The sequence below is a fragment of the Phocoena phocoena genome, chromosome 6 (assembly GCF_963924675.1).
Source record: "Phocoena phocoena chromosome 6, mPhoPho1.1, whole genome shotgun sequence".
NCBI lineage: Eukaryota > Metazoa > Chordata > Mammalia > Artiodactyla > Phocoenidae > Phocoena > Phocoena phocoena.
In genome coordinates, this window is record NC_089224.1 from 76552612 (window position 1) to 76577327 (window position 24716).

At 46.2% G+C, this 24716-nt stretch overlaps 1 protein-coding gene across 16 annotated transcripts in view; it reads right to left on the reverse strand.

Annotated features, from left to right (window-relative positions):
* The window catches only part of LOC136124322 (transducin-like enhancer protein 1), an 88294-nt gene that overhangs the window by 9373 nt on the left and 54205 nt on the right, over positions 1–24716 (reverse strand). For 7 of the 16 annotated variants that reach the window (XM_065878937.1, XM_065878936.1, XM_065878939.1 and 4 more), the window contains 7 exons: positions 23732–23748; positions 22611–22727; positions 18681–18734; positions 18046–18198; positions 16509–16653; positions 15290–15480; positions 13739–13815 (listed from right to left, as the gene is read on the reverse strand). In XM_065878937.1, coding sequence (XP_065735009.1) covers positions 13739–13815; positions 15290–15480; positions 16509–16653; positions 18046–18198; positions 18681–18734; positions 22611–22727; positions 23732–23748 — 754 coding nt within the window. Of the gene's footprint in view, positions 1–13738; positions 13816–15271; positions 15481–16508; positions 16654–18045; positions 18199–18680; positions 18735–22610; positions 22728–23731; positions 23749–24716 lie in introns of all 16 variants that reach the window. The other 9 variants (XM_065878929.1, XM_065878927.1, XM_065878942.1 and 6 more) reach the window with 7 other exon arrangements.

Sequence of the window (24716 nt, forward strand, 5' to 3'; positions counted from 1 at the left end):
ATCAAATGGCTTTGTGACAAGACTTCAAGTTTCCTCCTCAACAACCTCCCTGTCTACTTTGGCCACAAAGCCCAGTTTTATCAAAGGCAGCAAAGCTTTCAACTAAAAGACTATTCTTCCCAGCGTTGCTCTAGCCAGGTATGCCCATGTGCTGACCGACGAGATGTAGGCAGAAGGTGCTGGGCGGCACTTAGTTCATAACTTGAAAGAAAGGGGACCCTGAGGGACATGGAAACTACCTGTACTTTCCATTCAATTTTGCTGAATGTGAACCTAAAATTGTTCTAAAAAATAAGTTTATTAATTTAAAAAAAGGGGCTTCCCTGGTGGCGCAGTGGTTGAGAGTCCGCCTGCCGATGCAGGGGACACGGGTTTGTGCCCCGTTCTGGGAAGATCCCACATGCTGCAGAGCGGCTGCGCGTCCGGAGCCTGTGCTCCGCAACGGGAGAGGCCACAACAGTGAGAGGTCCGCGTACCGGGGAAAAAAAAAAAAAAAAAAATTTAAAAAAAGAAAAAGAATTTTAAAAGAGGGAGGGGAGAGTGCCTTCCTTCTTCTCTTCCTCCTTCTTGCTACCTGAACTATGAGCAAGATGACTGGAGCTCCAGCAGCGTTTCTGGGCCACAAGGTGACTCTGAAGATGGAACTCAATTGCTGAGGGGGACAGAACAGAAAGATAGAATGGAGAGGTCCTGGTGACACTGTGAGACCTGGGGCTGTATCACTGGGGCTGTGATACCTGCCCTGGGCTACTGACAGCCAGTATCTTTTATGGGAGAGAGAAATAAACTTCTATTTTACTTAAGCTATTATTTTCTTCCCTGTTAAATACAAACAAACCTAATCCTAGTGCACACTTCTGTTTCTACACTAAAATCTTAAAGCATATTTTTTCTCTAACAATCTAATTATTTAAACTCCAAGCACTCATATACTACAGATACTAGAAAGCACGCACAAAGAAAAGACCCTGTAGAGGATGGAAGATATAGGAGTGCTAACGTTTTATTTCCCACCCACATCTGAACTAGGCACTTTGAAGACCACTGCTTTCACTTTCTTCTTATCCAAAGCATCACTCGGTGATCTAGAAGTTCAACATTAAAACTTTTCTATAGGTCTGCATACATAAACAATAAATGAAGTACGTAGGGCTTCCTCCCTCCCATAACCTTCTGGAATAAGTCTGGGCCCTTTCTGGAATTTATCAGTGGCACCTTGCAGTCCCTTTACAGATCCTAAAGACCTTGGGCATTAATACAGAACTTACATTTTCATTTTAATGCTAACTCAAATTTTGAAAAATAACTAAGCATGCACAAAACTTAAAACTGATAGAAGTTATCAGGTTTCTACCTGCCTGCATATAAAACCACATACTTCCTTAGCTTGAAAATAAAATACATGCTGTTATTTTCCTTCTATAAAAACAAAATATCGGGCTTCCCTGGTGGCACAGTGGTTGAGAGTCTGCCTGCCAATGCAGGGGACACAGGTTCCAGCCCTGGTCCGGGAAGATCCCACATGCCGCAGAGCAACTAGGCCCGTGAGCCACAACTACTGAGCCTGCACATCTGGAGCTTGTGCTCCGCAACAGGAGAGGCCGCGACAGTGAGAGGCCTGCGCACCGCGATGAAGAGTGGCCCCCGCCCGCCACAACTAGAGAAAGCCCACACACAGAAACGAAGACCCAACACAGCCAAAAATAAATAAATAAATAAAATTTAAAGAACAAAACAAAACAAAATATGAAATATATGAAAAGATTTTTAAAAGAACTTCCCCTTCTCCCTGACCAAAGGACACAATTTTAGATACGTTATCTCCTGGCAAACTGGTTCCAGTAATTAATCTTATACAGCTATTTGGCCCAAATCCTTAACATTACTCTTAATTTGAATGACTGAGTACACATAATGGGAACCACAAAGAATGTCCTAGAAAATAAATATGCATATAAAACAACTACAGGTCAAAGTCCTTACGTCAAGGGTTTGGTTTAGTACCAAACCGCTAAATCTCCTATTTTTTCATACTGAAGTATATTTGATGTACAACATTATATAAGTTAGAGGCATATAATACAGTGGTTCACAACTTTTAAAGGTTGTGAGTTTATAGTTATTATAAAATAATACTCATTATTATTTTATAATAAAATATATTTTATAATTATAAAATATAATATACTCATAAAATAATACCATTCGTAGTTATTATAAAATATTGGCTATATTCCTTGTGTTGTACAATAATATATCCTTGCAGATCATTTTATACATAATCGTTTGTAACTCTTAATCCCCTACCCCTACTTATCCCTCTCCCTCTTCTCTTCCCTCTCCCCACTGGTAACCACTAGTTTGTTCTCCACATCTGTTTCTTTTTCGTTATTATATCTCCTATTTTTAGCTCACAGTATCCTTTAGTGTCCGTAGTTATGTATCAAGCCCACATGATACTTCAATACATGCACATTACACTTAATTGAACCTATGCCATTTATTAGAGGATATTTGGAGTTGGAATCAAATAGCATCGTATTATTGCCCTTGAAGATAAGACCACAAGAACTGGGGTTTAAGTCTATTCACATTCTAAATTATGTGACCCAGATATCAGGCACCACGACCTGGGTCTGAAAATAACAAATGAACGGTGGTAAACGTGGGGAGAGAACTTGACTCTTAAAGCTTTCTGTGCTGTGAGGAAAATGGCAGACGCGAAGGTTAGTTTTTCTGTTCGCCATAAATCAAGGTGGGTACCTCTAGGTGGGCAGTTTCCGTCAGGTATCCTTTTAGCAATTCCTGATTTTTAGGGGAAGGAAATTTTATCTCGCTTCAACTGGAACTCTGCTTATTATAGAGTTAAATGTTCCAGATTAAAATAGATGCACGAAGTACAGAGGGCTGTATGCTTGTCTCTGGAAGGTACCCACCTCTCCCCTAGGTGTCCTCTTCTTTAAACTGTACAGGAGGTCTGTGATCATCATACTTAAGCAGTTTAAAATTGATTCACAGTGCAGCGAACTGCTGCCACAAGCTGTGAACATTCGTTTGTCCCAGGGGAAACCCATATGGCTGTTAATACAGGAGGAAGCTGGCGCTGTCTGCTGTGCTGGAGGGCCTAATCGAATGAACAAACCCCAGTGAGGCACAGGGCGGGTGTGGCTCACAGAGGGACCCACAGGAAGGAAAAACCAGGGGAGCAAACAAGACAGCTTGGAATCTGTTATGCACTTCCGGGAAGCACACAAACGTCTTTGAGAAAGTCCACATGGATGGCGCATCGTGACAACGTTCAAGAGATCCCAGAAGGAAACTTACCCTCTTTACTGACTGAGGAACTAGGGAAAGTAAGATCAACCAGGAGGGCGAATTTATAAACGGATAGTGTACATTTATAACTATCTCTCAAGCCTGAATTCAGAAAGAGACCAGCCACAAAAGGATGCATCTGGTACAACTGCGTTTACAGAAGTTCAAACCCAGGCAGGATTCGCCTCTGGTATAAGAAGTTGGGGCGGTGGTTCCCCTAGAGACTGGAAGGGGCACGGGAAGGGGTTTTTCAGGTGCTCTTGGCGCAAAGTCACTGGGCTATACACACGATGTGTACATTTTTTTTCTATATGTATACCTCAATTTTAAAAACTTGAATTTATTTGTTTATTCAAGAAAAAGGGGAGAGGAGGCTCCTGACCGATGAACACAGTAGGCTGGGTCCACAGCCAGGTTAAGAGCCCAGACTCTGGATTCAAAGGGACCTGAGATGCGGGGGCCCCCGGCGCGAGGTCTCACTGACTGTGGTTTTCCGAACGGGACTAACTACCTGAGCCCTGTAATGTGTCCATTTTCTGATCGACAAGATAGAAATAATAATAAAATGTTGGGGTCGCAGGGGTTGTTGTAAGGAAAATAAGAGAGAAAACAGCTGCAAAAGTGCAAAACCCTTAACCGTGCTCGACACCTGCAGGGGTCTTCGGGAAATGACAGCATCGATATTAAACACCCATGACTTAAAAAGAGGAAAGTGAGGCTATGTTGAAGCCAGGGCTCTTATCTCGAACAGGGGACCAGTGTGAGGGCCAGGAATGTGGAAAGGGAGGAAGGCGTGGGGTGGGAGCCAGGAAAGCACAGGGCGACGGTGAGGCCAGGAAAACCGGGAAATTCATAAATCCTAAAAGGCGAGGTGGGGAGACAGCACCGGGCAAAGAGGAGCGGAGGACGTTTGGAGAGAGAATGGTGGCAAAGTGTGGGGCAGAAAGAAGGAGGCCCTGGGGCCCTGCTTAGGGGCCACCCGCCCACATCCCAGAGCCTCAGAGAATTGAGTCCCCCTGCTGTGTGAATCAAGCGCCTGCAGACCAGGGTCTGATTCGGAAATGTGGTGGCAGAACTGAACAGAACAAAGCCCACTGGACCTCACAGATTTAAAAGCGGAATGAAATCAAACTCATTCAAACTCTTCAGTCACTGGGCACACGGCAGAGGTAAAGGCACTCGGAGTCCCCACGGGTGCTACAAACTGGGAAACAGGACTGCGTCCTGGGGAAACACAGTGTCTTTCCCTAGCAGACTGGCTCCTGTTAATAAAACTATGCTGTGTTCCGTGGGCAAAGGAAAACAGGCGTTAGAGTTGTTGGTTTGCTGGAAGTAGAGAGGAACGGCAGTGGCCGGATTCAGCGAACAGTGATGAAGAACCACGGACCCCAGAGATAAAGGCTGCGGCCAAGACCCCACTCACTGCCTGTGAACCTGGCCCTCTTGAGGGGGAATCTGTTGCTGTATTAACAGGTATCAAAAAGAATCTGATCATGTCAAAACCTTCACTGGCTCTTCCGGCTCTACGGCTCACCTAGCCCTTCACAATTGAGTGTCGATGAGTCTCAGTTCATGTGACCGCCTTGTATCCTAAATTCCCAGCCGCATGGAACAACGGGCCAGTCCCCTAAAATATCGCATGCTGTCACGTCATGCACAAACTGTTCCCTCCTGCCTAGAATAGCACGGCGTCCCCCTAAGCGCACGTCACTTCCCCCTCCCTCGGCCTGCCTCAACTCCCCAGGTGTCGTGAGTCCTTTCCCAGGACCCTGGCTCATCCTATAAATCGGTATCATGCTGAGAACTACAGCCCACGTTTACATGTGTCTGTCTCATTCCCGAGTCGTCTGGGATGACTTCGCCAACGAGCATACAGCTGGCACTCAGTAAATGAATCCGAAAGCCCCGAGTCATTTACTGCTACCTAATCACTTATAAATCGAGGCATGAAAGGTTGCTCCAGCAGCCTTTCATTTGTAAGCTGCCAGGTTGCTCCTTGTAGCTTACTCTCGTGTAGCTACGGAAAGTGAGCTACAAGAAGGTGGGGAGTCTCTAACCACCTGGGCTCTGCCAGGCAACTCTCCCAAGGAACTCCTAGTCGTCGTACCAAACGTGGCTCAGAGGTGGTACCAACTTTCCCAAGGGGGGAAGGCAGTCCCTAGAGATGAAGAGCTGATGAAGAGCAAAACAAAAGGCAACGAGAGCAACAGTAACAGTGAAATCCACAGCCCACCCATCAGCAGAAGCCGGTGGATGTGGAACCCCTCAGATACCAGCTGCAGCAGAAGTTGCCATGGGTCAGGAGTCTAGGTGCTGAAGAGCATGCAGTAAAGTTCAGGAAGTGAGGGGACCCAGGTCAGAGTTTCAGTTTAGTCACTAATAAGATGGGGGGACCACACGGAACTTATTTGGGCCTCATTTCCCTGTTTTTACAACATGCCCTGACAAAACTTACCCTACCAACGTGACTGCTGAGGTGTGGGGGAAATGAAAGCACGTAGGAAAGTACGAAGCACGATATAGATTCAGCCTTTGGTTCCCACGTCACAGAAGGCAGCTCGCTGTCCCTTATTATTTACAGCAGGGAAGAGGCACAGAGGAGCTTAACAGGCCCAACTCAGCTCGTAAGCAGGAGAGGTCAGCCAACCACAGAAGTGGGGCTCTAACCTTTACCTTAGCTTCCACATCGGCACTACCTTCGACACTCTCGACTCAAGAGGGCTCGTGGGGCCCATCAGGAGGGAGACGCCTACCCTACACAAAAGGAGAACACCAGGCATGTCAGCGTCACTGATGTGCTTCATTATGGAGCCCTGGGCACAGGAGGCTCTGAGGGCTGAGAGCTGGGGCGTTTGGCTCATTCTAAGACAGATGAGAATAATGTTAACTTATGACTTTGGAGGATGCTCTCAGCCTGAAGAACTAGTATAGGGAAGGTGGAGGCTGGGGATGCTGTGATGTGGGGTGATAAGAAAACCAGAGCCAGGCTTCCCTGGTGGCGCAGTGGTTGAGAGTCCGCCTGCCAATGCAGGGGACACAGGTTCGTGCCCCGATCCGGGAAGATCCCACATGCTGCGGAGCGGCTGGGCCCGTGAGCTATGGCTGCTGAGCCTGCGCTCCGCAATAGGAGGGACCACAACAGTGAGAGACCCGCGTACCGCAAAAAAAAAAAAAAAGAAAAGAAAACCAGAGTCATGTTATTCTAAGATTTCAGGGACAAAAATGTCCTCAGGTATATAATTCATCTCCTTCTGGTAAAACCTCTTTCTTTGCCAATGTAACAAGCTCTACCTTTAACATTTTTTAGGGTCTGCACACCTAACTCCTAACATCTGTGAAATCCTTTACTTCTTTCACAGGATTTTTCTAGTTTGGCATCCGGGCATCCTCTCAAACATGCAGATCCAGGTGCAACCCCTACCCTATCTGAAGACAGCATTTCTGCATCAATGGAGGGCTTTAGTAACAATTAAATGACAAGTTGAGGACTTCAAAGCCTTACAATAGAAGACTTTTTGTTTGTTTCCTTATTTAGTTGAATGCACGGCTATCCTCATTTTTTAAAAAAGCAAATGCAGAACTTCCTAAAATGGATAGGAAAAAGAAAATTACTAGACAAAGTAAGGAAGAAGAGATGGCCTAGCTGATATACTAGGAGGTTCTCTGGTCAAAGTCAGCATTTATGATTCTGAGCTCTAGGTCCTACTTCCTCCATCAATTAAACATTTCCAAATTGTAAATGTGCTGGGGCAGCAACCGGGCTCCTAGGTAGGACAAAAATACAAACCAAGAGATGCGTGGACGAAAAGTAAGACAGAGATAAGTTTAAAATATACAGCCATTTCAAAGCTCAATTCAAAAAATCCTAGCAAAGGAACCAACCACTGCAGGCAAACAACAGTATTCGATCAAGAAATAGACAAACTGTGCCTGGTAAGCTGAAAGCCATTTCTGAAGAGGTGAAGAGGGAGAGAGAGGGAAGGGACAGTTGTCCAGCAGCTAAACATAACTCACATCAAAAGGAAGGGCCTCACACCTCAATATAACTCCAAGAAATTAGCTACACATTCCCAGACCATCAAAAAGTAGAAAAACAAGAGTTAAACTAAAACCCACATGGTGATAATATGGCACAAAATAAGCATGTTACTTTTAGCATTTAATAGACAAAAAATCGGGCTTCCCTGGTGGCACAGTGGTTGAGAGTCCGCCTGCCAATGCAGGGGACGCGGGTTCATGCCCCCGTCCGGGAAGATCCCACATGCCGCGGAGCGGCTGGGCCCGTGAGCCATGGCCGCTGAGCCTGTGCGTCCGGAGCCTGTGCTCCGCAACGGGAGAGGCCACAACAGTGAGAGGCCTGTGTACCGCAAAAAAAAAAAAAAAAAAAAAGACAAAAAATCACCCAAATATCGTGACAAGTAAAAAAGGGGGCTGAACTAATTTTCAAATCCACGAAATAAACTAAGTGTGGAATCCAGACATGGTCAGCAGAGGGATCAGAGAGGAATGGAGGGCAGAGGGAGGAGGACTGGCCACTGACACATCTTCTCAGCCAGAAGCCGGGACTGGCCCCTATTCACTGCCGCAAATCATGTTTTCCTAAGAAGCAATTTTACCCCAAATGTAGTTCAGATTTTCTCTTCCCTTTAGGCTCCAACTCCAAAAAGGTAGTTTAAAGATTTATTTAAACACTAAACAAGTGGGTGGAAGATTTCTCAATTACGTGTCTAGCATTAAAACACAGGGTACAGGAACCCGGAACTTACCTGGAATCTTAAGCCAAACTATTATTAGTGTGAGTTATGACTGACCTCTAGGTGCTACTATAGGAAGCAGGTAGAGCTCAGCCCCCCAAGTATTTATGGAGAGGAAAGCGGTGCCACGGGGCCAGAAAAATGCCTTGAGGGGAGAGAGGCGTGGAGTACAACGAAGATGTCAATCTGTCTAAACTTCAGGTTTCTTCCTTATCAGTGATCTCCACAGAGTTCAGGCAACAAATTTCCTAAAACTAAAAATGAGTTCAAGTTAAGCTGACCAAACAACAGCAATTAAATTTCACCTTGAGGGTTTGGAAACACAGTCAGGGTAAACCGCTTATAAATCAGCATTACACATCTCTAAAATGCAAACTGCACTCTCCCTTGGAAAAGGATGAATCATAGGGTCTTGCGCAATCCTGGGCTCACCGCCCCCTCCACCAGTCAACGGGGCAAACATTTGTTTACTGGGTATCTGTGCTCAAGGGGACTTCAGAAGCTTCAGTTCTAGTGGGGAAGAAGCTGACTGAAACATGACCTGGACATAGGATTATAACTCAAGGCCAAAGTGTGGAAAGTGTCACAAGACATTACAAGGTGCCAGAAGAGAGACAGCACATAGGGAAAGGCAGAGGCTTCACGAAGGAGGCAGCAGCTGAAGCGGTCTTTGAAGGAAAGAAAATATTTCCGCAGGAAGAGGTAGAGGCTAGTGAGAAGGAAATCTGCTCCAGGTAGGAGGAGGGCTCTTCTCTTCATGGAACAGAGCGTTATCCCATTTGGCCAGAGCACAGGATGCAAAGAACACAGCACACAAGGCTGGAAAAAAAGGCTGGGGTGATACTACCAGAGGGGCTACATCAGGAGTTTATATGCACCTTTTGAAGATATCTGAGCAAGAAACAGACAAGATCAGATAAATATTTCATTAAGGGAAAAACTCACCTATGATCTTAGTGAGGATTTTAACAAATAAGAAGACTGGGTAAAAACGGGAATTAAACAAGGAAGTACCAAAGGCTAAAAGTTTGGGTCCAGATGTTAGATAGAATAGGGACAATGCTGGGAGATTGGGATTGACATACATACACTAATATGTATAAAACAGATAACTAATAAGAACCTGCTGTATAAAAAAAAAAAATAAAGTTCAAGAGAAATGAAAAAAGAAGAAAAATAGGGACAATGCCTTTAACAAAAAGAAGTTAGGAGAAGTTAGAAGTGGGAGAGAGAAAAAATGTCCAGGTTGGTTGGGAAACCCTACTGAGATCTTAGATCACTCTGACACCAAAACAAGTACAGAACAGTGGCAATGTCATCTTGCTCTACGCCACTTTGATAAAAACAATGGAAGGAAGCAGGGCGTTTTGCATATAGCTGGTTCCTCCACCTGGAGTCTTTTGCCCTTCCCCTACACAATTACTGCAGCTCTGAAAACACTCTGAGAATCCTCCCCTGACCCTCCAGATGGGATCAGCCCTTCACAGAATTTCACAAAAACAGTACTCCTCTGTCACAGCTCTTATCTCAATTATAATTACACATTTATTTTTGTGATTACTTGATTAATGCCACCTCTCCATCACTAGGCTGTGAGTTCCCAATAGGGTCCTCTATGCCTAGTCAGCAGATTTTGATGAAATCTGTAGAAGAGAGGACAGGAGGGAGGTGACTGACCAGACTGTAGTAGGCAGATGGTGTGGGAACCTGAAATCACATCCCATAACACAGGGCTGAAGCAATGGACATACTCAGACAGAAGAGACCCTTCATAGAGAAACGGTGGTCTCCAAATATCTGAAGAGCTGCCTGCCCTGAGGAGGATGGATTAGCAGCACACTGTGTGGTCTCGGGGAGTGGGACAGAACAGGATAGATGCGTAAAAGTTCCAGGGAGACAGATCTCAACTCAAGGGCTGGAAGAGTTTTCACACAGCCAGGGAAAATGAGTCGCCATCACTAGAGGCGCTGGGTCAGAGATGCGCAGCCACGCGGTGAGGCCACTAGAACCACAGATGGGCATTCACGCTAGACGCACTTTTGTGTGTGTGTGTGTGTGGTAGGCGGGCCTCTCACTGTTGTGGCCTCTCCCTTTGCGGAGCACAGGCTCCGGACGCGCAGGCTCAGCGGCCATGGCTCACGGGCCCAGCCGCTCCGCGGCATGTGGGATCTTCCCGGACCGGGGCACGAACCCGTGCCCTGCATCGGCAGGCGGACTCTCAACCACTGCGCCACCAGGGAAGCCCAAGACGCACTTTTAAGTTCCCTCCAGTCCCACCTGCACTCTCCCGGCTGTACCACTCTTTGAGGGCACTCATGCAGCTGCCCGTGAACCCTCAAGCTCCCTCTCTGTGCTGGGAGCCCACTGTCCCTCTACTGGCACCAGCCCACCCTCCCGGCCCCCTCTGCCGGGTGGCCTTATCCCTCCTGCACCAGCTTCAGCTTCCTGCATATCTACCCTGCCCCAAGGAAGGCCTTCCCTTCCTAACTCTGGTCACTCTCTACCTGTCTGCCTATCACCCACCACTCTGCCTTCACAGCACTCAGCATTTGTCGCAAACTTAACCCAAGCATCTACTGTTCCTTTAACATTCCCCCCACATCAGTAGGCTCTCCCCAAAGCCAGAAAGACGAACATTTTCTTTCCTGGAGCACAGCAGGCGCCTAACACACAGTTCTCCATCAAACATCCACGAAGAGCCTCCGTCTGTCCTTCCCAAATATTACTTCGACTGGTGTTTCTCAGAGAATGACTCTCGCAAACCCTTTACCACCTTGTTCACTCTACCCTGGACATGACGGTTTGTCACCATTCCTCTTATAAGCCTCACACAGACGCTGCCCAGTGTGGTCGGCTGACATTCACCGTTGCCCCCGGCGAGGTGCTCACTCCTCAAGACTAAGTGTTGAGAAACGTTCACACAGCAACTCAGAGTCAGTTCACAACTGCTGGCTCTTGTAATAAAAAACTGGGACTTGTATTCTGTATCTTTTTTCCCCCCTATCCATCTGTATTTGTCTGTTATAAGAGTCTCAATCTTTGTCATATTGGGAAAAAACTGGTCTGCTACCATCATAGCCAGTTTGAGAAACCATCCCAGGCGGTATTACTTTTCTGAACGATGAAAACAGTACGTCCTCTCATACTAATTAACGGATTAATATGGGGACTGAGACTGTGTACGCAGCCCAGGTCCCAGACAATGGGCAAGTTCATTTTTCCATCTGATACCAATTTACTCAATCTTCCTCTCATGATATGGCTCACCTTAAACTTGAAAGAGAATCCAAGAAAGTGTTTTAACTGTTTTAGAAAGCAGCGACCCCTCGGATCCACAGCCCAGTGCCCGTTTTGACCAAGGGGAAAAAAGCACCATCATACCTGAGTCTCACAACTTTGCCTCTCTGCCCACTGTCGTGGTCCTAGCCTACGCAGCTGTGAACACAAAGAGATCCAAGGTTCTCACAAGTCAAAGACATGACTATTCTGGCTCCAGGAAGCGTGACACCAGTACTGTCATCCACTGAAGGTGTAAACTGTGTCTAACTGCACACACAGTTGTTAGGAACTGGGTCTAAGTTAACCCTCCCCCCACACACCAGCCCTGAGGACCAGCTCTGTGGCTCTCAGCTCTGCTCACCCCATGCCCTCTGCCTCTTATTTCACATTCGGGGCGGGGCTGGGTGGGGGGGCTTGGCAGCTGGAAACTCCCCACAGCTCTGACTCCTGAAACTGGCTTTCCCTAATGATTCGCTGAACTTGGCCTTAGCTGCCTATTATTCCCCTGAAGATTCGTCAGTTACTGTTAATTGCTGCATCCTGGCTCAACATTAACTGTTTGCTCGTTTTCTTCTTTATTTTTTGGCCACAACTTGCGGCATTTGGGATCTTAATTCTCCGACCAGGGATCGAAACTGTGCCCCCTGCATTGACGCGCGGAATCTTAACACTGGACTGCTAGCGAAGTCCCCATTTGCCCTTTATCCACTCACCAGACAGTGGGACACACAACAGCTAGCTACACTGCCAGCAAAACCACAGGTAAGAAATACCCATAAGTGCCCTGTGGCATTCCAGGCTGGACACAGGGGGGGCATTCCCAAGAAAACACAACATAGTAGTTCACAAGTATTCAATCGGAAAAGATCTACCAGCTAAGAAAGGATATGCGATGCTGCCCCACTTCCCAGTCCTGCTCTTCCCTGGGCCTAGATGTCACCATAAATTCCTAACATTGCTACTAGCTCCTAGTATGAACCAAAGCTTCATTTCATCATATGCCAAATTACCGTGAAACAGATACTATAACGCAGGGAAAGAGGAGCAACAGGAACCTGCTTTCTAAAAGCAGATGACGGGGTAAGGAGTTCCATCTTTCCTCATGCTATCGGTTTGTCTGATGCAAGGCTGCAATAAAAACCACAGAAGGATGACCAGGTAGTTGAACGGACCACTCAAAATAATGCAATATGCAACAGATGCATGAGTAATAGCTGAAAGAAACCACTCAAAGGTAGAAGGTATAACGAAAAAAAAAAAAAAAACCTGAAGGCCTGTGACATGTACCTCTATTTGGAAAAATCAATGAGTTGGAACTGGCTTTCTGCCATCTTCTACCCTAGGGGAAGAGAGTATTTGCTGAGAAGTAAGACAGACTCCCACATTTCATGTTTGTTTTTCTTTGGTTTTTTTTTTTTTTCTTTTTTTTTTTTTTTGCGGTACACGGGCCTCTCACTGCTGTGGCCTCTCCCGTTGTGGAGCACAGGCTCCGGACGCGCAGGCTCTGGACGTGAAGGCTCAGCGGCCATGGCTCACGGGATCCTCCCGGACCGGAGCATGAACCCGTGTCCCCTGCATCGGCAGGCGGACTCTCAACCACTGCGCCACCAGGGAAGCCCTCGGGTTTATTTTGTACAAAAATTGAGAACTTTAGGAATTCTTTGAAATCACGTTTCTGATTACCAATATTATGGAAAACAGGTGATTTTAAGTGACCCTGGAAGAATAACCAACGGGGCTTTTTAAATTCTGAAGGCTCTTTTGCCCTTTAACCTACCTCTCCTGCTTCCTCACCAAAGCCACGTTGCACTTTATAATCTCTCAGAGGAAGGCACCCAGTAAAACTTTACTTGGGGTTCCTGGGGAGGGGGGGTGGTCAACCCCCGATGTTGGCATCCAACAGAATGTACCTTTCACGGAACTCCCGTTTCGACCAAAATAAGGAAAAGGTGGCACTGAGCCGGGTAAAGAAACAGCACGTTTCCCATTTCTGAGATTTCAAGTTTGTGACAGCTTATTGCCCACAACATAGTCCTGTGGAAAATCTCCAGCAGCTACCCCCTAACCAAATGGCAAAGCAGAGCAGCTTTCTGAGGAAGGGTCAAGCAAGGAGGACCAATCGCCCCTGGCTCTCGCCTCCCTCCTCGCCCCCTCCCCAACAGCTTCTCTCCAGAAATAACTAAATGCATGACATCATCCACAGCGAGAAGACAGAGGCGTGACACCTACCAGGTGCCTATTTATAGCAAGTATTAACACTCCTCAGGAAAAGACACTAGAAATCTCCTTGGAAACGCCCAAGCCTGTGCTCCCTTTGGAATTCGAGTCTGCTGATAACCATGACTAAGTAACCGCCTTTACAGTAAAACCAAAGAGTTAGAGGTACTTACGGCTTCCCCCCGGGGATTCCTGCCAGGTTTGGAGGGATCGTAGGTACACGCATGTGAGGGGGAGGATCAAACCCAACCTGGAAACAGAATAAGGCATCGCACTCTCAGTTTATGCAGGGTAGGCACTTTGTGACACCTCTAAAGACTTTTCACTAGAAACTCAGAAATCCCCAAAGCAACAGAAACAGAAACAGGGACATGCGCTAGCATTTCTCAAAAGAACGATTATAATGCAAAAAAATAATACAGCCACCTCTAAATACCACAAGACACTCTTTTTTGGGAAGTAGGAAGGTGTGTGATTGATCCGTGCATCGAGAACCAGCTTCCCATGGTAAATACGCCCTGTGGACTTAGGATGTTCTACCTGTCCAAACAAGTACAAAGAGCAGTACGCTGAGTCAGGACAACCTGACTATCAACTTTGGCACTATCGACGTTTTAGGTCAGATAGTTCTCGGTTGGGGGCCGGCCTGGGAATGGCAGGATAATTAGCAGCATCCGTGGCCTCTACCCTCTCAGTGCCAACAGCATCTCCCAGTTCTAATAAACAAAAGTGTCTCCAGATATGACCAAATGTCCCTAGGGGGCAAAATCACCCTGTTTCATACCACTGGTCTAAGTCATCGCTTAGAAGGTCACGCATGGACGCTCTATTTTGTGCACCTTAACGAAGGTACCTAGTCCCTCAGCTGTCCCCTTTGCTTTAAATTATCTCGCCCTCCACTGCACAGCCTTTCCTAGTAGTACAACATAAGGGAAAAAACGATGAACTTTACTATCACCCCAAGTTATTGGAGGTAATGAAGAAGGGAGAGGAGAGAAATGCACGTGACATATTTCAAACAGCCAACAGAAATGATTTAGGGACTTTCATCTGCTATGAGTTACAATCTAGTCCCTTTTCCTGATGCAGTCAAGGACTACACAGTCAATTTTCCCCTTCACATGCAGTTCTGTCTCTTCCTGGTCAAACATGAGGCCATTTACACAGTGGGAGAAGGTAGGACAAGAAGGAGAACCTGCCCCACGGTTTCAGTCCCTTTGTGTTTCTCCCTGTTGAGCTGAGATCACTTCTTACACCTAAGTCACGCTATTGGGTTTAAAGAATAATATAAGCATGGAATGAGAAAATTACGGCTCCTCAAATATTTTTTTCTAAGAATTAAAGAGGAAAAAAAAAAACAAACAACTTCAAGAAACGAATGAAAAGGCTTCTGTGAGCTACTTGAGTCATTTCATCGCCTTCCAAAAAAAAAAAAAAAATCTACTTTGGTGGGAGAAAACCAGATGTCCCCTGAACCGCTGAAGTAGCTCCTAAACACTGCCTTTTTTCATCCACAAAAACAGTAAAACAAAAAGCATTTGGCCTTAACTTAATGAAGCGGCATGCTGATGAAGGCGGACAAGAGGGAGGCGGGCGCAGCGAGGACACTGGGTCTTTGTCTGCAGGCGTGGGGACTGCAGGCCGCTGGCCGCTCCTTGGGTCCCGCCTGCCCGCCTGCGCCCACCCACGGCTGCCTGCCTGCCTGCCATCCCCGCCATCCCTACCATCGGGGAGCGCCCGTAGGCCACCACGGCGGCCGCGGCTGCGGCCGCGCTCATCTGCGGCGACATGTTGTGGAGGCTGGCGTAGGCGGCGCTGGGACTGGTCAGCTCGCCGTTCATGCCCGCGTGGGGCACCATCCCGAAAGGCGCAGGGTACGGACCCGGCACCGCCAGGGGCGTCCTCAGGCCGGCCGCTGCAAGGAAGCACAAGCTGCATGTGACTCACCTGGCCGCTCAGGTCCAGCCTGACCATCAGTTCCAGGGTCCTCTTCAGTGCCCTTCATTATAGGGAAGGAGGAGAGAAGGCTGGGGGGAGCAGAGGGGTACCAACTCCAAATCCTACAAAGGTCCCTTCTTCCCTGGAGCTGAATTCATCTCCAGGAAAGAATGGACCCCAGGGGAAGAACTGCCCACATATTTCCTCCTCAGTCGGTACACTGGGCAACACTGCGAACCAGGGAGATTAAGCAGCATCCTTGTACCCAATTCACAGAAGGCTGACCGAGGCACAGGCACTACCTGTTGACTTAAACTCAAAAGAAGGTTCTCTTGATAAAATCCAAGATTTCTCCTCCACCCTAAATTTTCCATTACCTGCTACCAATTCCAAATGAAAACCCGATCCTGGATTTATGTAAACCAGAGCACAGGTTTAGGGGGAATATTCTGGGGCCTCTCTTCCTCTGGGCCCAGAGTGTTACATTTTTCCTTTGCCAGGGAGGAAGATAAAGTTAAAAGTTATGAGTTTATTCAGGGGCTGGAGTCCCAGTGAAACCCTCCCAATTTCTCCTGAAGGAGAGACCGTGATTCCTGAGGGATATACCGGCAGAACACTGGCCAACTAAAGCAAGCAAGAAGCACACTTGGGCCGGTCAGACAGGCTGTTTCAGTCAATATTAGCAAACTCAGACACACAATGATAGTTTGGTAAGGAGCTTACATGTGGAATAATTATCAGAAACTTTATTGAAGTCCCTGGGATTTGGATTATTTGGAAATAAAAGAAAAGCCAAATGTAAACAGTCAGAGACTGAACAGGGTACAGCTGCTGAAACCCAAGGACAAACATCTGTTTCTTATCATGGCTTTTCAGAGATAGGAAGGAGGGAGGGGGGCAGAAAGTGCATCTCATATTCACGAGGAAACTGCATGAGAGCTGAACTGACGAATCAAGTTGGGAAAGGGAAAAACAAAACACAGCCCACAAGAGGCAATGCCCTACCCGCTTGGTTAACGAGGGGGTCCATGGCTGGAGGCTTGCCGAGGCCTGGACGTAGTCCTGGAGTGGCGCTGGTGCCCGGCGTTGGCATGTCACTCCGAGGTGTCGGTGTGCTGGATTTCAGAACAGGCGTGCTGGCTTTTTCGTGCTGGTATCATTAAACAAATTAAATGAGTATTATTTTTAATCCAAGCCATATTACACAATTTATCACAACAGCAGCTGGGACACTGGGCACCTTCTAGCTACTCCCGCAGCCAATTTTCATAAATCCACACGATGTTGACAGCATTAACTTGTGAGGGAGAAATGATGACCTTTCCTCTTCCTGCCAGAATTAAAACTCTAGCTAGAGACACAGAACATGATCACACTCCTTCCTCCGCAGATTTTATTTTAAAAAGTATTTTTTCATCAGGCTTGTGGACTTTGGATCTAGGCCAAGTTTGAAGGATGACCACCCAGAGGAAAGTTCCCGGTCACTCAGAAGCGACTGCCCCGGTCATCGAGAATAGCAGAGGGAGGACCCCCTTTCCACCTTTGCCGCTTAATGGCAGTGGGATTGAGACTAACAGTGAGAGGCAGCGGAGCCATCAATTTGATGAGAAGCAAACTGGCATCTCAGGGGCAAAAGCCCTAGACCTAGTCCTATCATTGTGAGAGATGTGCCTAAAAAAATAACTCTTTGGCATTCAGCAGCTGCACCCATTTGCCAACGTAACCAGAGTGGACCCACTAGCGCAGGGGCCCTCAGGAGTCAAGATAGTAACAGGGTCACAGGGCATCTTCTTCTGCATCTTAACCCTTCATGTCCCTTAAATCATAGTCTGAGAAGCACTCTGGGGTAGCAAAGAACATGGGTTAGAGAGACCCCAGCTCCCTCTGGCCTTGGATCTGAGGAGCTGTGCAAACTTGGCAAATTCCTCCAGCTTCCCTCCCCATCAGTGAAATAGGATAATGCCTTGAGGGACTATGTAGGGATTAACTGCAGGGTTGTTATGGTGCACTTATGGTGAGTGAAGAGATGAGATACTCCACAATGTTTGTTGAATGACTGAAAGCATGAATTGGCCTGATGTACCCACATCCCTCCCCGAGTTCCAGGCTTCCCCTGGTGCCGCCTTGAGTACATCACCATCTGCCCAGCAGCCCAATCACAACATGACCCAACGGGATGGGTCAGTCTAAAACCAGGGGAAGTGTACCGCTTAAGAAAATGAGGACTCCTTAGGACCTAAGGCATTTGAACCATTTGCCAGCGAGGAAGCTGAGCCTACGCCAGGAACATATCCCCCAAGTAAGAAGGACATGGGCATGGAAGCTTGTTATCTCTCTCTAATCATGGCCCAAAATAGACGACCCAGAGGGCAAAAGTAATCACCATGGGGACAGAAAGCAGAACGATGAGCTTCACTTTTAAACCCTTAAAAATGTAACTCTCAATTAGTAAAAACCCCACATTTCAAATACTTTAGGGAACCTCTGGTTCCCTGATAAAACTAAACTGCTAAATAGGCAAGTGACAGTTCTTATGACCTACCAAGCTCATTTCTTTGGATTTCAAAGAAGTGGAACTTCCCGAGGAGGCGGTGGATGCCGGGCTGCTGGAGGCGTCTTTCTTTAGCAGACGGTTTTTGTCGATTCCATTTTCCCTGGGTGAGTGGGCGGGGCTTGCTCGTGGAGACGAGGGGTCCTCAACAAGCACAAGCAAAGGGCTCGTGATTTCACTTAGAATGGACGGATCTTTCCACACCAATTCGCCAAATTAAAGGAGAGCCCTGAAAGTCCTTCAGATTTGGGGGATTTGAGGGTGTGCACCTAATACTGCTATTACAATGAATAGGATGGTGTTTGCGAGTGCACCCATGAAGACACCATAAAGAAACAAATCTAGAAATAATCGTATCTTCCCTCATGCTCAAATACTTTGCCCAGAGGGCACGGGACCGAAAGGAGCACCAGACACCAACTTAGGAATCCAAATGGTTAGGGAAACAGAATTTTTTTTTTAAAGGAAACAAAAGTTTGTGTCGGTTTTAGACACTTATTGTTCCATCCATGAACAACCATTAAATCCTTAACGTGTAAAGTTGCAAAAGACCAAAATATGGTGGTTCCACTTCCTTTCTCTCCCAAGTCACTCTGAAAATAAAGTTTGATCAAGAGAATGGTTACCTCATTAGACACATCCACAACTAAGTTGTCATCACTTTTGTCACCATCGCTGTCCTGAAAAAAAAGAAATTTTAATGCCATTTACTAAAGGGTTTGAGGCTCAATTAAATTTCTGTAGCTCTTGGTAGCAGACAGACTAGCAAATGACCTGGGCTCCCTTCCAGAATGCCAGTCCTGGTAATTAATACCACCGTCTCCCCTTCGCATCTGACCTGGGGACGTGCAAAGACCCAGGCAGGGAACTCTGCTGCGGCAGCACACCAGCTAAACAATCACAATGTGTATACAACAGGTGATGGCAAGCCATAAAACCTGGCGCACAGCAAGGGCTCAATAAATGTTTGCAGCAGCTGAATCTCTCTTATAATCTGAAATCTGCATATCCTTATCTCAGAGATCTTTCCCCACTGGATTTCAAATTAAGAACACAATTTCGGGCTTCCCTGGTGGCGCAGTGGTTGAGAGTCCGCCTGCCGATGCAGGGGACACGGGTTCGTGCCCCGGTCCGGGAAGATCCCACATGCGGCGGAGCGGCTGGGCCCGTGAGCCATGGCTGCTGGGCCTGCGCGTCCGGAGCCTGTGCTCCGCAACAGGAGAGGCCACAACAGCGAGAGGCCTGCGTACCGCAAAAAACAAACAAACAAAAAAGAACACAATTTCACGTCATTGCTTTTTTGTGTATCACCTTGAAGGCTGCCAATCAATTCTAGTGTTCATGGACAATTCATAATTATAAAGACAAACTTGAACCCTGTTCCCATGGGGTTACTAGTTACTACAAAAAATTAAATAAAGAAAACAACAAAGCTAGCTACTGGATGGGATAATGTACCAAGATCTAACCTCATGATAAGAATAAAGCTCTTTAGCAATCAGCTTGGAATATTCTTGAGATGGAAGGAAGATAGGATGGCAGTATCTGGAGGGCCCTGGCATCCTACATTAGGGCTTTTAATGTCTTGACATGAAGCCATAAAATTGGCTAATCAGAGGAAACTCCAAGGTTGCACGCACTGAGTTTCAAAAAGCTTCAGAAAAGCTGTTCAATTTAACGTGATCACTCCTAAATCAAATTCAGGGCAGGCTGAAGAAGTCTACTTTCTTAGCCAAAAGGCCTTATATGTCTTTTAGTACAGAGTAATACAAGAGACATACGGAAAAATAAGTTATCGCAATGGGTCCTATTCTCAAAAAGGAGCAGGCCCCTGGTTTATGATTTACACAATTCTTTTACTGATGTCACTGTCAAATAAGAATACACAAATAATGTTTGAGACATATTAGTACAAGTGCAGGTGTCACCCATTAGCTTTTTGTGGCCCCCAAGTCCAGCTAGAAAGGTACCCTCAACTCTAAATTCATGTCTTAAATGTTTTATCTAGCCATACCTAAAGCATTAAGTGTGGGAGACCCAATTTACTTTCTTCAGTAATGTGTTACTAGATATACCTTTAGTCATCGTTATAAAGGCACCATGCAATTCATTAGCCATAACAAAAGATTACAACCAATGAGGAAGCCTGGATAATTAAAAATAACAGGCTATTGAAAGAAATATTTTCATGCAATAAAAGAAAAAATTAATACTAAAGAAAATTTACTTTCTCTTAGTAAAGCCCACAGAAAAGCACAAACATTGTCGGGTGTTAAGAAACCCAGGGTGCGGGAATTCCCTGGTGGTCCAGTGGTTAGGACTCTGCACTTCCACTGCAGGGGGCATGGATTTGATCCCTGGTTGGGGAACTAAGATCCCACATGCCACATGGTGTAGCCAAAAAACAAAACAAAACAAAAACAAACAAAAAAAACCACTGATTAAAAAAAAGAGAAAGAAAGAAACCCAGAGTGGTGGTGACAAAGTATAAGCCAAAGGGGATTCCCTTTAGGAAAAAAAAAAAAAAAACCCAGTATAAAAATAGTTAATGTAATGTACAGACCAAACTGGCAAAAGGTAGCAAATAACTAATTTATTATAATGGAACTGTGCAGTGCGTCCTTAAGTAGTCTGAAATTTAAATCTTAGCTTTGTACTGGACCCTTCTGCAAATATAAACCTTCATGGTACAGTATACACCTGTCATCAAACATCTAAGGTCGGAGTCCTTTGCCCCAGGTTCTCCAACATCATCTCAATACATCACCCTCAACTACCTACACAACTAGACATACCTAGTACAAACGGGTTACAAAAAAGTCATGCAGAGCTATGGATTCTAGATCCCTCACTACTAAATAACTTATCTACAGAGCAACTTGGAATTCTATCATTGGCAAATTTGCAAATTTCTGTATGTCGTGGACTTTCTTGACCAGCTTATTAACAGTTGATGCCATGTATAAACGTACTTGTGTGGGATACTGGCTCTGGGCAAAAGATAAGGGGTAAATATGTGCTAAAAAGGCTTGGGCTGTGGTGGGGAGATCAACAACTTGGGTTCTTGGGATGTTATTATGGTACAAAGTATGGACCAATTTGAGGACCTCTGGCAAAATATCCAATCCTAGGCTCTCGCTTTGGGAATCCTAACATGGTGATGAAGAGTATGGATCCTGGAGTCAGACTGTCTCCAGGCTGTGCCGCTAATTCTGACCTTGGGCAAATCACTTAAAAGCTCTGTGCTTCACTTCCCTTATCAATGAAATGGAGGGATGATACAAAACTCACAGAGTTGTTTTCAGAGTTAAATGAAACAAGCCACGTAGAAGCACACAGTACCTGACGCTAACTTGAGATGTTGCCCAAGAAATGTTACCCACAGTTAGCCATTGGCTTGCGCCAGCCAGCAGGAGACAGAGGTCTCGCGTGGAAACCTCCGCACAGCCTGCACAGCAGCCAGCCAGAGGTAGACACTTCTTCCTCCAGGGTCAGTGGGGAGTGGCCTAATTTGAATTCTACTCCCACGCTGTTCCTGAGAATGTGTGCATCCTGAAACAGACACTCGGGGACACACAAGGAAACTACAAGGCATCTGTCAGCTGCAATGTTTATGACGCCGAGACCAGAACCAATGGCCATTTGGCTTGGTTTGCTCTCCTCATGAATGTGGTTTTAGCTACATCTAAGTCAAGAGTCCTCACATCCAGTCGTGTGATCTCATCTGTAGGGTTTGAACGAGATACCCCCAGTGTTTCTTCCAGGTTTTTTTACCGTGGACTTTTATCACTACACTGCTCCCTGTGGAAGAGGACGAACTCTGCCTTAAGACATGATAAGAGCCTGAATATACTACCAGAATGGCATTCAAAAAGGTAAGTTGGTGACACCGAATTCTTGCCCTTGTTGTTTTAGCAGGACAGGCTACCAAATTTGAAAGGTCTAGGACAAGATGAAAATGCAGGCCCTAGCCTCAAAATTGAGAATTTGAAGAAGGTGGAGAGCACAGCATGAAACCAATGGTGAGGCAGGGCCCCTGCAAGACCAGGGTCAGTGCAGCTGCACAGGCTGCGCACCACGAGGCCAGCCCTACAATTTTGTATTCCCTCTCATGAGTAACTACGGCAGAAAGCCTAAAATTTAATACTAAGCCTGGCAGATGCATAATTTACAACTCAAGATGGAAATAATATCCTACAATGTAAGAATCTATCCTCTTGATACTATTATTTTTTTTTTTTTTTGCGGTATGCGGGCCTCTCACTGTTGTGGCCTCTCCCACTGCGGAACACAGGCTCCGGACGTGCAGGCTCAGCGGCCATGGCTCATGGGCCCAGCTGCTCTGCAGAATGTGGGATCTTCTCAGACCGGGGCATGAACCTGTGTCCCCTGCATCGGCAGGCAGACTCTCAACCACTGCACCACCAGGGAAGGCCGATACTATTATTTTAAGGGATGTGAAATTGTCACCAAGATCTTAGAGGTCCTTTGTATACTCACTTAGAAGCTGAGCAAGGAAGCAAACCAATATTATTTCAAGTCCTTTATTTACTTACATAGTGGCTGGAGTCCTTATCATCCACCTTTCTTTTTTTGATGTCATTGGAAAACTCGGGTCCATTTCTGCGTTTATCTGTGCCTCTTAGACTGTCTGGGACCAAGAGGGAGTTACTCTGCAAGACAAAAAAAATTAATCAAAGATTTCTTCCCAGGTCTCCCTGTACACATGAAAACCCCACCTGGATGTGATAGCTGGTTTAGAAAGGTGATGCCTACATGGCCTTTCATTCCATTTAATTCGTCTCATCTGAAGACTTTGATGGCAAACATTTATAGAGATTTAGGCACTTAAAAGGGAGACCCTGACTATGCACTCAAGCCATCCAAAGCCTGGTGGATCCTTCAGGCCCTGCTCACTTAAAATGTTCTTCTGTTCTGTTTGCTGTTAGAGAAATGGGAGCCTGCTGTTTATATGCGGATGTGTTTTTATTCTTTCCCACTGAGACTCCCTGGTCAGGAATAAGAATGGCCTATGAGCAAAACCTGAGATCACTCTATTAGACATATTCTGTGACTGTAAGAGTCAATGTGTGCCTCTCTAAAAAGACACAAAGAGAACGGGTGGGATTAACAGCATGGTTTCCTAAAAGGCAAATCACATTTTCCACAGTAACAATGAAGGAACTCTTTTGAGTTCTTCTAATTTATTGTTGAAAATAAGATTTGGTGTTCCTTGCCAAGAGCTCTGAAATTTAAGACCCAAAGCAGGAATTCCAGCCAGTGAATCTTCAACAGCAAGGCCAGCTCCCACACACAAAAGCGGGAACAAGGACTAATCTTTTCCACAAACCACACAGGATACTTTCATTCACATGTGCTGAGTATGAACTGTTGACCCAAAGAAAACAGGCATTTTAGATATTTGAGGGTCACATGACACGATGTGACATCCCTTCAATTCCCATCTCCCCTCGGGGCTAAAGCATCAGAACATGTTACAATGAGTTCTTTTAAGTGCGGGATTAGCATACGCAAGGGGGCAATTTGTTCAGTGGTGTGTTACTGCCTTGAACAATGCTGAATGGGCTGTGCAAAAACTTTCTTTCTCAAAGCCCAGATAACCTCAATTTCTGAAAGATGTTGAAGAACTAAGTCGGGGAGTCCAGGGCCAACAAACAGTAATGCTACCTTTCTCTGTCACAATATAAAATAGAAGGGGCCTGGGGAAACCTTTAAGTTAGACCATCTCTAAAGCAATAGTACGTACCACGAGCAAATCTTTAATGGTCCATTTTTAGAGGCCATGGATGGGTCTTCGTTCCTAACCAGCCCAAGGAAATTAGCCAGGTGGCTGGCTCTCAAAACTCCCCCGTGAAAACCGTGAACCCCACCATGGGAACGTTCTCAGCTCAAACACACACAGGAGGAAATCAAAAGTGGGAATCAGAAGGCATTCTGAAGCCTCTTTGCCCACTTCAGAGGCTGCCTCTGAAGCAGCTGAGCTCTCATTCACGACCGTTCAAGCTCCACAAATGCCAGGAGGCTTACATAAAAGCAGCAGGGAGGGACCAATGCAATTCAATATAGAGAAGCTCAGAATAACGTCTTGAGCTCAGTGTGGGGCTGAAAGGTGAGCTGGCTGGATCCCTGAACTAATTACATTGGTAAATATCTGCTAAAAACTAATCCCTCTGACCCAGACCCACAGCCTGACAGGTCGCAGGAGACTTAAAACTGCAAAGTGCTTACATGCTGGGGAGGGGAGAAGCAGCTTGAGCTCATGTGGAAAAAGTGTCCATACACACCTGTCCGTGTTCTAGATTATGTCAGCCCCCAAGTCTCCTCCTCCAGACTCAGACCACATACATTAAGGGCAAGGCTGTATCATATTCAACTTGACATCTACCCACTTGCCCAGCAGAATGTAGCATAGAGTCGGTGTCCACGCACAATTTAAGTCTCTTTCCCCAGGGTCCCCTGTGTAGCCCTCCTGCTGTAATTAGCACGGGGCCTCCAAACCACTCAGCCATCCAAAGACAGCTTTTTAATGATCTGATTTTTTGAACAAAAAAGTAAACGACACGCCTATTAGGAACAATGCAATTTCTGCTAGAAACAATAACATTTCTCTGGCTGGACCTGTGAGCCTGTCAAGCTTTGAG